Here is a 13,291-nt window from a genome sequence, read left to right on the forward strand (position 1 = left end):
TATATGGGTTTTAGGTTTTCTACTTGGTTTTAGTGATTTTATGTACAGTATGTAGTGTTAATAAAAGTATCTTTCTTCTAAAATAATTTGCATTCTAAGGTGTGCGCATCACTATTTCCTTTTTATGGTGAATAAGGCAGCGATGAGAGGGCATGAAAGTTACCGCCATGACACCACTTCCTTCAAACTTCAAAATATTTCATGTGACTGTGTTATTTCTGTTCTGACTTTGGCCCATTTCTTGGGTATTCTTGTGTTGTTTGATTTTGTTCCATGTCTGCCCTCCTGGTTCTGACTCTAGAACCAACCATTCCTGACAGCCTGATCCAACAACCAGTGACTACTATGAAGATGCAATGGAGGGAGACTGCTAAAGTCCACATTCCTGTACGGGGGTTAAAGGGTGAAGGCCAGGGCATCATTGGGATCTGATATTCACAGTAGCCAGCACAAAAACTGTTTGTGGAATTCCTGCTAGGCAACCATGTACAGAGTTACATTATATCTTCAATCGTTTAGAAGACGGAGGACTCCTGGAAATGATGATCCGGCCCCAAAGACCCCTGATCTCACATCAACCAGTCTGTCTGGGATCACATGAAGGATCCGCACAAGCCTCATACACAGAAAATCTGGGGGAAGTCCTCCAAGAGGTTTGGAACAACCTCCTGCTGAGTTCCTCCATAACCTGTGTACAAATGATGAGAAGTGATGGAGGTAACAGGTGGTCACCAGATACTGATGACGGAAGCTCCGGGCATTCAGCAAATACTGATGATGGAGGTAAACAGTGGTCACCAAATACTGGTGATGGAGGCGATGGCCAGGAACCAGATAATGATGATGGAGCGACAGGCGATCATTCAGCTGAGGCAATGAAAACGTCATCTCCGAACACTAACAAATACTTGGAGAACACCCGAGCGTGCTCGAGAAAACCCAAGCAACGAGTATATTCGCTCATCACTATTATCTTTATGTTGACTTTTGAATTTATGTTTGTTCTTTGGTCAGTCAAGAAAACACTGACTTTTGTTTGTATAAACCTGTAATATTGACTTTTAAGTTGACGGTTGTAGTAACATATTGTGTTGTTATCCTGGATGACAGAAATGCAGGGTAATTGAACAATGATGTTTGCTGATATAGTGATTACACATTGTCCAGGCCAGCTTGCAAAACATAGGAGTAAAAACTATGCAAACTATTCCTCTTGACTTCTGAATTCTGGCTAGAAGGATAAAATTTGTGAGATATAAGTGGGATATGACTCCAACAATACACATCTAGACAGCCAAGAGATAAAGATTTGACATTCTACAGGATGCCAGCTTAGGGGATCAGAGCTCTGGCTGAAATAATACAGATATCTCCATTGACCATCACTGAACCCATGGATACATTTGGGGTAGTCAGGATTTGGACCCACCGGTCACCTGAGCCACATGGATACATTTGGGAAAGTCAAGATTGGGACCCACATGTCACCTGGCTCCATGGAGATGTTTGGAGAAGCCAGGTTATGACCCTCCAAGCTTGTTGTTACCTCCTCTCTGTGCATGCCACAGGTGAGGTAGTTGGCCCTGGAAGCTCTAAAGTCACAGTTGCTCGTATCCTGGCGAGTCAGCGGAAGGGTGAGACTCTGTAATTTGTACCAACTTGTGTATTTTCCTGTGACTGTTCCATATGTTATTGTCTGTTTTGTGGTTCAATAAAGTATTGCCACACTGTTTTACCCTCACCCTGTGTTCTCTGAGTAGTATTATGCCACCGGGAACAGAGAGCGGGCATTCGGTGAGATGATCCCTGGTCCATGTGGCTTCGACTAGCGGACTAGAGCACCCACAAACCCCTGTGTCTTCATACTGATTATGTAGGTGACGGGAGGTCACAAGATACTGATGATGGAGGCGACGGGGAGTCACTGGATGCTGATGATTGAGATGATGGGCAGTAACCAGATACATAATCCTTCTATATCTGAAGCTTCTGACTCTGTAGCATTTTCCAACACCTGCTTAAGACCTTGCCCTGTACTTTGTATCTTGTCTATAAAGGTGCAGCACATGTATCATTCAGTCTCAATACTCACATCTGTCACATTAACGACTCCAATTTGTGGTCTGAACAGGTCGATATTGAAAGTCTTTTCCCAGTATGTCACCAACTGTGGGGAGAAGATTTCAGGTTATTAATAGCCCGATAGACATGGTGGAAGTGAAAATTAAGATGTCAGATGTATGAAACAATAAGAAAGACACTGTGAAGAAACAGAGGAGAGGACATGCAGAAGACTATGGAGAGGACATTAGGATCTGGAGGCGTCACAGCAGTTTGGAGAAAGGTAAAGCAAAGTCTGGAGGAACTCAGTGGAGTATGAAGAGGGCATAAAAGTCTGGAAGAGATCTTGAAGTTCAGATGAGGGAACAGTGAGTTCAAAGTGAGGCGGATAGGTGTTTCTCAATGGGAGAAAAGGGTCTGATGGGAGGCAATAGAGAAGACTGGAGAAGATGGGATTCTGGAGATGACAGAGGAGTCTGGAGGAGATAAAGTAGTCTATAGGGACAGATATCTCTGAAAGATATGTAACGGTCTAGTAGAGGGCGCAGAGGATAGATATCTGCAGAGGACAGTGGATTCTTGGGAAGGAGTGGAGGAAGAAACAGAAAAGTGTGGAGATGACAGAGCACAGAGAATTCAGAAAGAAACAGGAGAGCTTAGAGGATTAAAGAGAAGTTTTAAAAAGACAGGAATCTGGAGAGAAGCATCTGAAGGAGAAAAGAGGTGTGGAAGAAGACAGAGGTATCTGGAGGACAGATAAATCTAGAGGGATAGAGGTTTTTTTTGGAAAGGACAAGATCTGAAGGACAGAGGAGTCTGGAGGAAACAGAAGAGTCTGAAGGAAGGGACAGAGTAATATAAATAAAGTAACAGAAGAGTGTGGAGGGGGGCAAGAAATTTGGAGAGGGCAAAAGGAATCTGAAGTAGAGGACATAGGAGTCTAGAGGATGAAATTGAAATGTGGAGAGGGATGCATGAGCCTGGAAGAGTAGACAATAAGGAAGATGGAGAAGACAAAGGAGCCTGGAACATAGGTGTGTGGAGTGGACAGTGGAAGCTGTAGAGCAGGGGTGGGGAACCTCAGGCCCCAGGGCCATTTACGGCCCTCGATGACCTTTTATCAGGCCCCCGAGCAGATTCTCAGGGACCGCTTTCTTGGGCAGGGAGGTGTATTTTGATTACAACCAGCTCATTCATTTCTTTTTGCTTTGTTAGCACACACACGCAGTGTTCGCTCCTGAACCTTGAAGGGCATACAATGAAAGATAACGTCCCGACACCAGTGCCAGAGTCAGGATGTACTTTGTGGGCGGATTTTGTATGGCCCCCGAAGGATGGTATAAATATCCAAATGGCCCTTGGCAGAAAAAAGATTCTCCACCCCTGCTGTAGAGGATAGATTGGAATGGAGGAGGGCTTGTTTCCTGCGTGGTGACCTGGTGATTTTATTGCCATCATTGTGGGGTAGATACGATGCTCTGACCGATTCTTATTGCCTTGTTTTGTGGAGTTGTAGCAACCAGAAACCTGCAATCCTGGCAGTTTGATTTTCTCTCTTTAGGTTTTAGAGATCAGAATACGGTAATTAATTTTAGATTTGGATAGACCGGGCTTTTCTGCACATGTTGATTTTTTATTTTTTGTGTATTTTTCATTGTTGACTGTGTAGAAGAGGGGTGTGTGTCACAGGGGGCCACTGAACTCGAGAACAAGTGTCCGGGACAGATCGCTGCTCTTGATGCCGCTGTCAACAATTGGCTGTGGCAATTAAGAGGTTAATTACAGGCCTGGGCCAGATATGTAATGTAGCCGGCAGGTGCAGCTCCTAAGCCCACTCCAACATCCCTGACACACTTCAGGGCGGATATTTCTGTCATAGAACGTTAAGGGGTTGAGATGCCAGCAATCGTCTTCCTGAAGCGCCCACGCTGTCATCGTCTCAGCTATTTCTCTGGCAGCTTAGCTGCCGGCATCTTTGCCTTTTACTTTCAGGCACATAGAGCGGGCGGTGTTACGGAACCCCGCAGCACCAAGAATATGTTGTGCAGTTATATGTATGTATAATAGGTTCCATGTGAGATGTATGTCCCTAATGCATCAGCCCACAGGCTGCGCCCCTGGGCATAGAGGACAAGATATCCTCCTTCTGACCTCTCCCACCTTTGTAATTCCCACAGTAAATATCAGCAGGCTCCGGCCACCTGCGGCTATTGTAATGTATGTCTGGCCTGCCGCTTTTCAATTGGCCCGCCCTCTGTAACAGTGTGATATATTCTGTGTCCTGTGAGTAAAGTGTTGTCACACTGGAAATACATGGAGAAGCAGTTATCTTTTATATGCGCCCATGTAACCAAGCAATTCCAGCCAGTGTCCTTCATTCAGACTCCAGCCAAAGCAGAGTGGACCTCCTGAAACACGGGGTGGTACCTAAAGAGGTACTCCAGCGCGGTAGACCCCGTTACAGGCGGCTTCCAAACAAAACTTCCCGAAGAAAAAACAAGTTACTTCTTTTAACCACTTGAAGGTTTCCACCGCTGAAGTGACAGATGACGGCACACATGTACACTCGTCTTCACATTGCTGTGCACAATGATCATTTTTTGCAGTGCTTTTTCAGGTGCTCTCCAGGTGGAACCCTCCTGAAAAAGGCGTTGTGTGCAGAACCCCTTCTATTCATTGGGTTATTAGATGTAAAAGGATATGAAGGATATTACATCCTTCACCTGATGATTTGTCTGGAGGAGACACTGCACAACTATGTCACAAACTCATACCAGGTACTGTAGAGTAATAGAGAGTAACGTCACCAGAGGGAAGTCATCCGGGTCAATCCACACGATGCTCAGGTCCGGATTCTCCGTGTTCTCTCTGGCAACTTCCTTCAGGATCTGGATAAACTCATAACCGTCTGATGTCGACGAGCAGGGAAACCACATTGGAGAGAAGAACCAGAAGAGAGGATGACCCCTCATCATCACAACACTCATCACCCCATTATCATAGAAAATATTAAGATCCATAAAGCCACTCTAGTGAGGAGGCATTCACCCCTCCTCTCTCTCATAGAATTTCCAGTAGGATAAAGTGCTGACATTCTTAAACTCCTTGATGTAGAACTGCGCAGTGGACATGGTGAAGTGGGTAAATTACGTCTAGTCAGGGAGTGAGGAAACAAACTAGGATAGGAAAATTAACCTTTCAAGTTCCCTTTGAAGCGAACACTCCCTACAGAGTACAGGTAATATGTATACATTATAGTCCATATAACCAATTCAAAACACATTCGTCAATATCTACCACCAAAAATCTCCCACATACTGGACAGGCTACAGAATGTATTGTTTTAAAATATATATTTTATTTACCGTATTTTCCGGCGTATAAGACGACTTTTTAACCCCTCAAAATCTTCTTAAAAGTCGGGGGTCGTCTTATACGCCGGGTACAGATAAAATGTGCATATGGTGGGTGGGAGGGAGTGGTCCCGATGACTAAGACAGGGGGCGTCTCACAGTAAAGTGTGAGTGGAGTATATCCCCCTATTACCTCATTGCGGCAGCGTGGGGGTCTCTGTGCTGGGAGCGGCAGCTCCTCTTCGTGCCGTAGGTGCTCTGTGCTGTGGGGCGGTGGCGCATCTTCGTGCCGTGGGTGCTGTGGGGCGGCGGCGGCGACGCATCTTCTTGCAGTGTCGGGGCTTCTCTTGCATCTCCTCCAGGCCCGGAGGCACTGCCAGCCCCATTGCTTTGATGCGGTGGCCTCCAGGAAAATGGCCGCTGCTCAGATTCAGATCTCGTCTCCCGAGGTCTCGGGAGACGAGATCTGAATCTGAGCATGCGCCGCCCCCAGCGGCCATTTTCCCGGAGGCCACCGCATCGCAGCCTCCGGGAAAATGGCCACTGCTCAGATTCAGATCTCGTCTCAGGGGGCTGCCGGACTGCCTCCGGGCCTGGAGGAGATGCCGGAGAAGCCCCGACGCTGCAAGAAGATGCGCCGCCGCCGCCCCACAGCACCCACGGCACAGAGCACCCACGGCACAGAGCACCCACGGCACAGAGCACCCACAGCACAGAGCACCCACAGCACAGAGCACCCACGGCACGAAGAGGAGCTGCCGCTCCCAGCACAGAGACCCCCACGCTGCCGCATTGAGGTAATAGGGGGATATACTCCACTCACACTTTACTGTGAGACGCCCCCTGTCTTAGTCATCTTGACCACTCCCCACGCCAAAAGGCACATAGTCACCGGCCCTATAAGATGACATACGGCGTATAAGAAGACCCCCGACTTTTAAGAAGATTTTATATTTTAACTGGAAAAGTTGGGGGGTCGTCTTATACGCCCAGTCGTCTTATATGCCGGAAAATACGGTATATCAAAAATTAAAACTTAATTTAAATGCACAAAATTGTTGTAGTAATGCCTCCTATCTAAAGCAAATCAAATGTCGTTCCACAAATAGTAAAAAAATTTTTTTTTTATATATACTATATAGCAAGCAGCAACTATGCCTTCAGTAGTGTTTCCGGCGCACCCAGAAGAAGAATCAATCAAAACTCCCATAGGGGTTGATGCAGGTCTCGTGTGGTCCCATTGAGGTAATTAATAATTTTAAAACAATACATTCTGTAGCCTGTCCAGTTTGTGGGAGGTTTTTGGTGGCAGAGTACAGGTAATATACAGGAAAGATCTTTTCGGAGGTCCAGATAATACAAGGTACATGTAGATAGAGAAGTGAAAAAGTCTCCTTTGTCCACAAGAAAGACATCCTTAAGTGGAAGGAAACTTTTGTTCCCTTCAGGGGAAATGTGACACCTGTGACTAGCCACTAGGGAAAGTTATGCATATTGGGGTTTGAATAGATCAGATAATGATGGGATATACATTTTCACCTTCAGGACTAATCAGGGCAGAATACACCTATTTTTTTCATAACTGTGACACCTGCCTATAAGCCCCATATCAATAGTGGTCAGATTGCTGACACCAGCCCTGTCATGTTTACTGTCTATGGAATTGTAAAATCCCAATAAAAAATATAGCAACAATCTCGAACTTGAGAAGATCTTGTTAATGTTGGGAATTTAATAAAATCCTGAAGGGCTGAGAACATCCCACAACCAACCAACCAACCAACCACTTGAGGTCATCAAGGAGGGTGTGTGGTCGTAACTTAGGTTCTAATAAAAGGTCAAGGCGAATTATGATCTGTAGAGAGACACATCAGTGTATGCACAGTTGCGTTCACTGGAAGTTTCTAATTGAAGTGCTCTCCTTCGCTAAGCAGAATAATTTTTGTGATCAGCGTAGTAAGTTTCTTTTGTTAATCCTGTGTATTTTATGTAACTGTATATGCTGTATTGTTTTTCCCCCCCTTGTAAAATCTTCTGTATATTTTTTATAAACACTGCCTATTGTTCTGGATTAAATATAAAATGTAATAGTTCTGTTCCTTTTGTTCTGTAAACCACGCTCCGGAAAGTCATATGCTACCTGTCAGGCATCCAGTCAGAGTGTATAAAAATAAATGGTGATGGCAGTGTGTAGTTCTATGGTTATCATGGAGTTAGCAGTTACCATACCGGGATTATATACACATATTCCATGCGTTGGAATCAAAGTCATGTATGTCATATGCTCACTGTTAGTTTCCCGATAACCAGCTATAGTGGAAACAACCGCAGCCTCATCTGTTGATTATTGGTCAATTGCACAATTGTCCAGATGATAGGGTGCAGCAGAGGGCTGTTCGTGACACAAATATAACAGTATAGTAGGTTAATTCAGTTATGGCTGCCATCGCTGCGATCTTTGACAATTGGTGGCAGTGGAGGGACTCTGCGTGGTCTCTCAGGTGTCATCCCTTTACACCCATCATCACAACACTCATCGCCACATCATCATTATGATCATCACCATCAGCATCACAATGCTCATCACCCTCATGATCATACTAATTATTTTCACGCTCACTAAGCATTGCCATACCTCTCATAGTCATTATCATAAGCTTCACACTAGCTATTATTCCCATCATGTTATCTGGCAGTTTTATAATACTTATTATAATAAATATATGATCAAAATATAAAAGAAATTATCATCTTTAATCCAGAATTACCATCAAGGTAAAAAACACAGTCATAATCACCAAGCTCCCGATCATCATCAATACGGCTATCCTTATCATCACCACCACTATTCCGATCATCACACCACCACTATCCCTATCATTATCACCACCACTATCCTGATCACCACCACCACTACTATCTCGATCATCACCACCAATATCCTGATCATCATCACCAGTATTCCGATCATTAACACCACTATCATGATCATTATCACCATAACTATCCTGAACATCATCACCACCCGGATCATCATCACCACCAACACTATTCTAATCATTATCACCACCACCACTATCCTGATCACCACCACCACTATCCTGATCATTGCCACTACTATCCCGATTATCGCCACAACTATTTGGATCATCATTGCTATTACTATCCTCAACATCATCATCATCCCGTTCATCATCACCACCAGTATCCCAATCATCACAACCACCACTATTCCGATCATCACAACCACAATCCTGATCATCACCCCCACTGTCATGATCATCACAACCATCAGTATCCCGATCATCACCAGTATCCGAATCATCATCACTACTGTCCTGATCATCAAAAACACCAATATCCCTTTATCACCATCACTGTCCTTATCATCATCACCACTATCCCAATCATCACCACCAACACTAGCCCGATCATCACCACCATCCATCACCAGTACTGTCCTGATAATCATCACCACCACTATCCCAATCATCATCACTATCCTGATCATCACAACCACCACTTTTCCGATCATGATCACCACTATCTCGGTCATCACCACCATTTTTCCTATCATCCCTACCACCACTATACCGATCATCCCGACTACCACTATATCGATCATCACAACATCACTATCCATATCATCACTACCACCACTATCCTGATCATCATCACCACCACTATTCTGATGATCACAAGCAGCACTATTCCGATCATCACAACCACTATCTCGATCATCATCCCCACTATCTCGATCATCACCACTACCACTATCACAACCATCACTATCCAGATCATTATCACCAACAGTATCCCGATCATCACAACCTTCACTATTCTGATCATCACCAACACCACTATCCTGATCCTCACAACCATCACTATCCTGATCATCACCACTATCCTGATCCTCATCATCAGTACTGTTCCGGTCAGCACCACCACTATTCGAATCATCATCACCGCTGTCCTGATCATCACAAACATCACTTTATCACCACCACTGCCTCGATCATCATAACCACTATCCCGAACATCACAACCACCACTAACCTGATCATCACCATCATCCTGATCATCATCACCAGTACTGTCCCGATAATCATCACCACCACTATCCCAATCAACATCATCACTGTCCTCATCATCACAACCACCACTTTTCCGATCATGATCACCAGTATCTCGATCATCACCACCACTATCCCAATCATCCCGACCATCACTATACCGATTATCACCACCACCACTCTCCCGGTCATCACAACATCACTATCCAGATCAAAACTACCACCACTATCCTGATAATCATCACCACCACTATTCCGATCATCACAACCAGCACTATGCCGATCATCACAACAACTATCTCGATCATTATCACTACCACTACCCCGATCAGCACAACCACTACTATCCCGATCATCACTACCACCACTATCCTGATGATCATCATCACCACTGTTCCGATCATCACAAACAGCGCTATCTCAATCATCTTCACCGCTATCTCGATCATTATCACCACCAATATCCCAATTATCACAACCATCACTATTCTGATCATCACCAACACCAGTAAACTGATCATTGTCATGGTTAGGACATGGTTAATGTCCTGTTCAAGCAGGGTTAATATGGTTGACCTCTTTTTCAGATGGGAGGGGTATTTATACTTGCTCCCAGCTGGCGTGCCTTGTCAGCCATACCTTCTGTTTTGGTTTGTGTGTCTGACTCCTGGAGTGTACGTTCGGTCTGCACTGTGTTTACTTTGCTTTCCGTGCGGTTCTCTGTTTGCTATTCTGGATTTCTGACCTCTGGCTTTGCATCTGATAATTCCCACGTCTCTCCCCTTTTTAGTACCTTGTGATCTCCTGGTTATGATCTTTGCTTGTTTGAAAACTCTCTGGTGTTATCCCTTCTCTGTTCCCCGACGTATGGGTCCGCCCCCCCTGATCTCCTCCCACTCTGGTCACATGTCTAAGGTCCTGTTTGTGATCAAGTTTGTACCCGGCATTTTACCTCAGCTCCATTGCTGCTGGATGCAGCTCTCCTCGCAGCATAAATACCTGGGAGCTGTGACAATCATCACAACCACAATTCCGATCATCATCACCACTATCCCAAACATCACAACGATCACTATTCTAAATCATCAACAACATCACTGCCTTGGTCATCACAACCATCACTATCCTGATCATCACCAATCTCCCAATTATTATTACTGTCCCGATCATCATCACCAGCATTATCTCAATCATCATCATCACTATCCCGATAATCACAAGCATCACAAGCATCACTATTCTGATCATCATCACCTGTATTCCGGATCATCACAACCATCACTGTCCCGATCATCATCACCTGTATTACTCCAATCATCGCAACCAGCACAATCTCAATCACCATCACAATCCTGATCATCACAACAACCACTATCCCAATCAGCATCACCACTAACTCAATCATCATCACCACCCCTATCCCGATCATCATCTCCACTATCTCAATCATTGCCACCACTAACCTGATCATCACAACCACCACTACTATCTCGATCATCACAGCCACCACTATACTGATCATTACCACTACCACTATCCTGATCATCCCCACCACTATCTCGATCATCATCACCACCACTATCCCGATCATCACAACCACCACTTTACCAATCATCATCATCACCACTATCCGGACCATCACATCCACCACTATCCTGATCATAACAACCACCACTCTCTTGATCATCACAACCACCACTATGCCGATCATTACCACCACTACTTCCTGATAATCACAACCACCACTATGTCGATCATTACCACCACTACTTCCTGATAATCACAACCACCCCTATACCAATCATCACAACCTCCACTATCCCGATCATCACCACCAACACTATCCCGATCATCACCACCAACACTATCCCGATCATCACCACCACCACTATCCCAAGAATTACAATCACCACTATCCTGATCATCACCACAGCACTATCCCGAATGTCAGGGAATAATCTGTCAAGAATGTGTTAATCACACAAATTCACAATAGGCCGAGAAGGTCATGAGTACCACCCACTGTGATCTTTGGATGACCTCACATGGGCCAGGTTGTGGGCTGGTCTTAGCCCTTCATGATTTTAGGAAATCCCAAATTATGCAATAACTCCTCATACGACAACCGCAGAAGTTTGAGAGTGATGTCATCTTTTGCATCAGGATTTTATCTATGTTTAAAGACCAAATATGGCCTAGCTGCTAGTGGTTATATGGCCTGTATAGATTTGGGGCCTCTTGGTGGCGGTTATAGTAATGAGAAAATATGTATATTTTTGCCTAGCTAGCCCGTGCTGAAAATGTGAATCTCATTAACATCAAATGTGTACAAGTTCCAATATTCTATGCTTTCTTATGGAGATATACTGTCTGAGCTGGCTTATTGTATCTGCAGTGACCCAGCACCACCTGACTTCAACATGCAATTTTTGTAGACAAAAGGGCTTCCCCTGAGGGAGGGGGGATATCAGTGACTTCAAGAATTTTTAATATTTTCTGTGACACCGATCATCACCACCACCACCACTATCTTATCCATTACAACCACCACCACCCTGATCATCAACACCACCACTATTCCAATTATCATCACCACTATATAATCAACACCACCACTATCTCAATCAACACCACCACTATCTCAATCGTCACCATCACCATCTCAATCTTCACCACCACCACTATCTCGATCATCACCACTATCTCAATAATCACCACAACTAATATCCAGATGATCATCACCACCATCATTATGATCAGCATTACCACCACTATCACAATCATCACTACCCCTATCCCAGTCATCATTCTCACCACTTTCCCGATCGTCATTGCCATCACTATCCCAATCACCATCATCACCACCAACATCCCAAACATCACAACAAATACTATCCTGATCATTACAACTATCACTATCTCGATCATCACAATCGCCACTATCCTGGTCATCCCCACCACCATACCGATCATCACAACCACCACTATACCGATCATCACCAACACCACTATTCCAATTATCATCACCATTATATCAATCATCACCACCATCACTGTCCCCCGATCATCACCACCACTGTACTGATGATCAAAACCATCTCGATCATCACCACCACCACTATCTCAATCATCACTACAACTACTATCTCAATCATCACCACCATCATCTCAATCCTCACCACTACTATCCCAATCATCACCACCACTATCCCGATTGTCATTGCCATCACCAACATCACTATCCAATTTATCATCACTACTATCCAAATCATCATCATGACCACTATTCCTGTATCATCATCACCATTTTCACTGTCATCACCACCCCTACTACTATCATCATTACCACCACCACTATCCTGGTCATCATTATCATCATCACCACCACAAGCACATCCATAATTTTGTAGCAATGTCTCACCTGGATCTTCCTCCTCAGCGAAAGCAACAATATGAATTCCATCCTGATCATCCTCCTGTAATAAACCACAGACACCAGTGCTGCGTGAATGAATGAATGTCTACAATGAAGGATGGCGGGGGCTCATTGGTGTCTACAGGGAAGGATGACGGGGGCTCAATGTTGTTTACAGTGAAGCACTGCAGGGGCTCGGTGATGTCTACAGTGAAGGACGACACGGGCTCAGTGATGTCTACAGTGAAGCAGGGTGGGGGCTCGGTGATGTCTACAGTGAAGCACGGCGGGGGCTCGGTGATGTCTACAGTGAAGCACGGCGGGGGCTCGGTGATGTCTACAGTGAAGCACGGCAGGGGGGCGGTGATGTCTACAGCGAAGCACAGCGG

General features: G+C 44.9%; 1 protein-coding gene across 1 annotated transcript in view; it reads right to left on the reverse strand.

Moving 5' to 3' along the window:
* Positions 1-13,291, reverse strand: part of CASQ2 (calsequestrin 2) — a 107,471-nt gene that overhangs the window by 10,026 nt on the left and 84,154 nt on the right. Inside the window, exons 8-10 of the mRNA XM_077293554.1 lie at positions 12,909-12,963; positions 4,869-4,969; positions 2,093-2,167 (exon numbers count right to left, since the gene is read on the reverse strand). Coding sequence (XP_077149669.1) covers positions 2,093-2,167; positions 4,869-4,969; positions 12,909-12,963 — 231 coding nt within the window. The remainder of the gene's footprint in view (positions 1-2,092; positions 2,168-4,868; positions 4,970-12,908; positions 12,964-13,291) is intronic.

This window comes from Ranitomeya variabilis, chromosome 3 (assembly GCF_051348905.1).
Source record: "Ranitomeya variabilis isolate aRanVar5 chromosome 3, aRanVar5.hap1, whole genome shotgun sequence".
NCBI classification, from domain to species: domain Eukaryota; kingdom Metazoa; phylum Chordata; class Amphibia; order Anura; family Dendrobatidae; genus Ranitomeya; species Ranitomeya variabilis.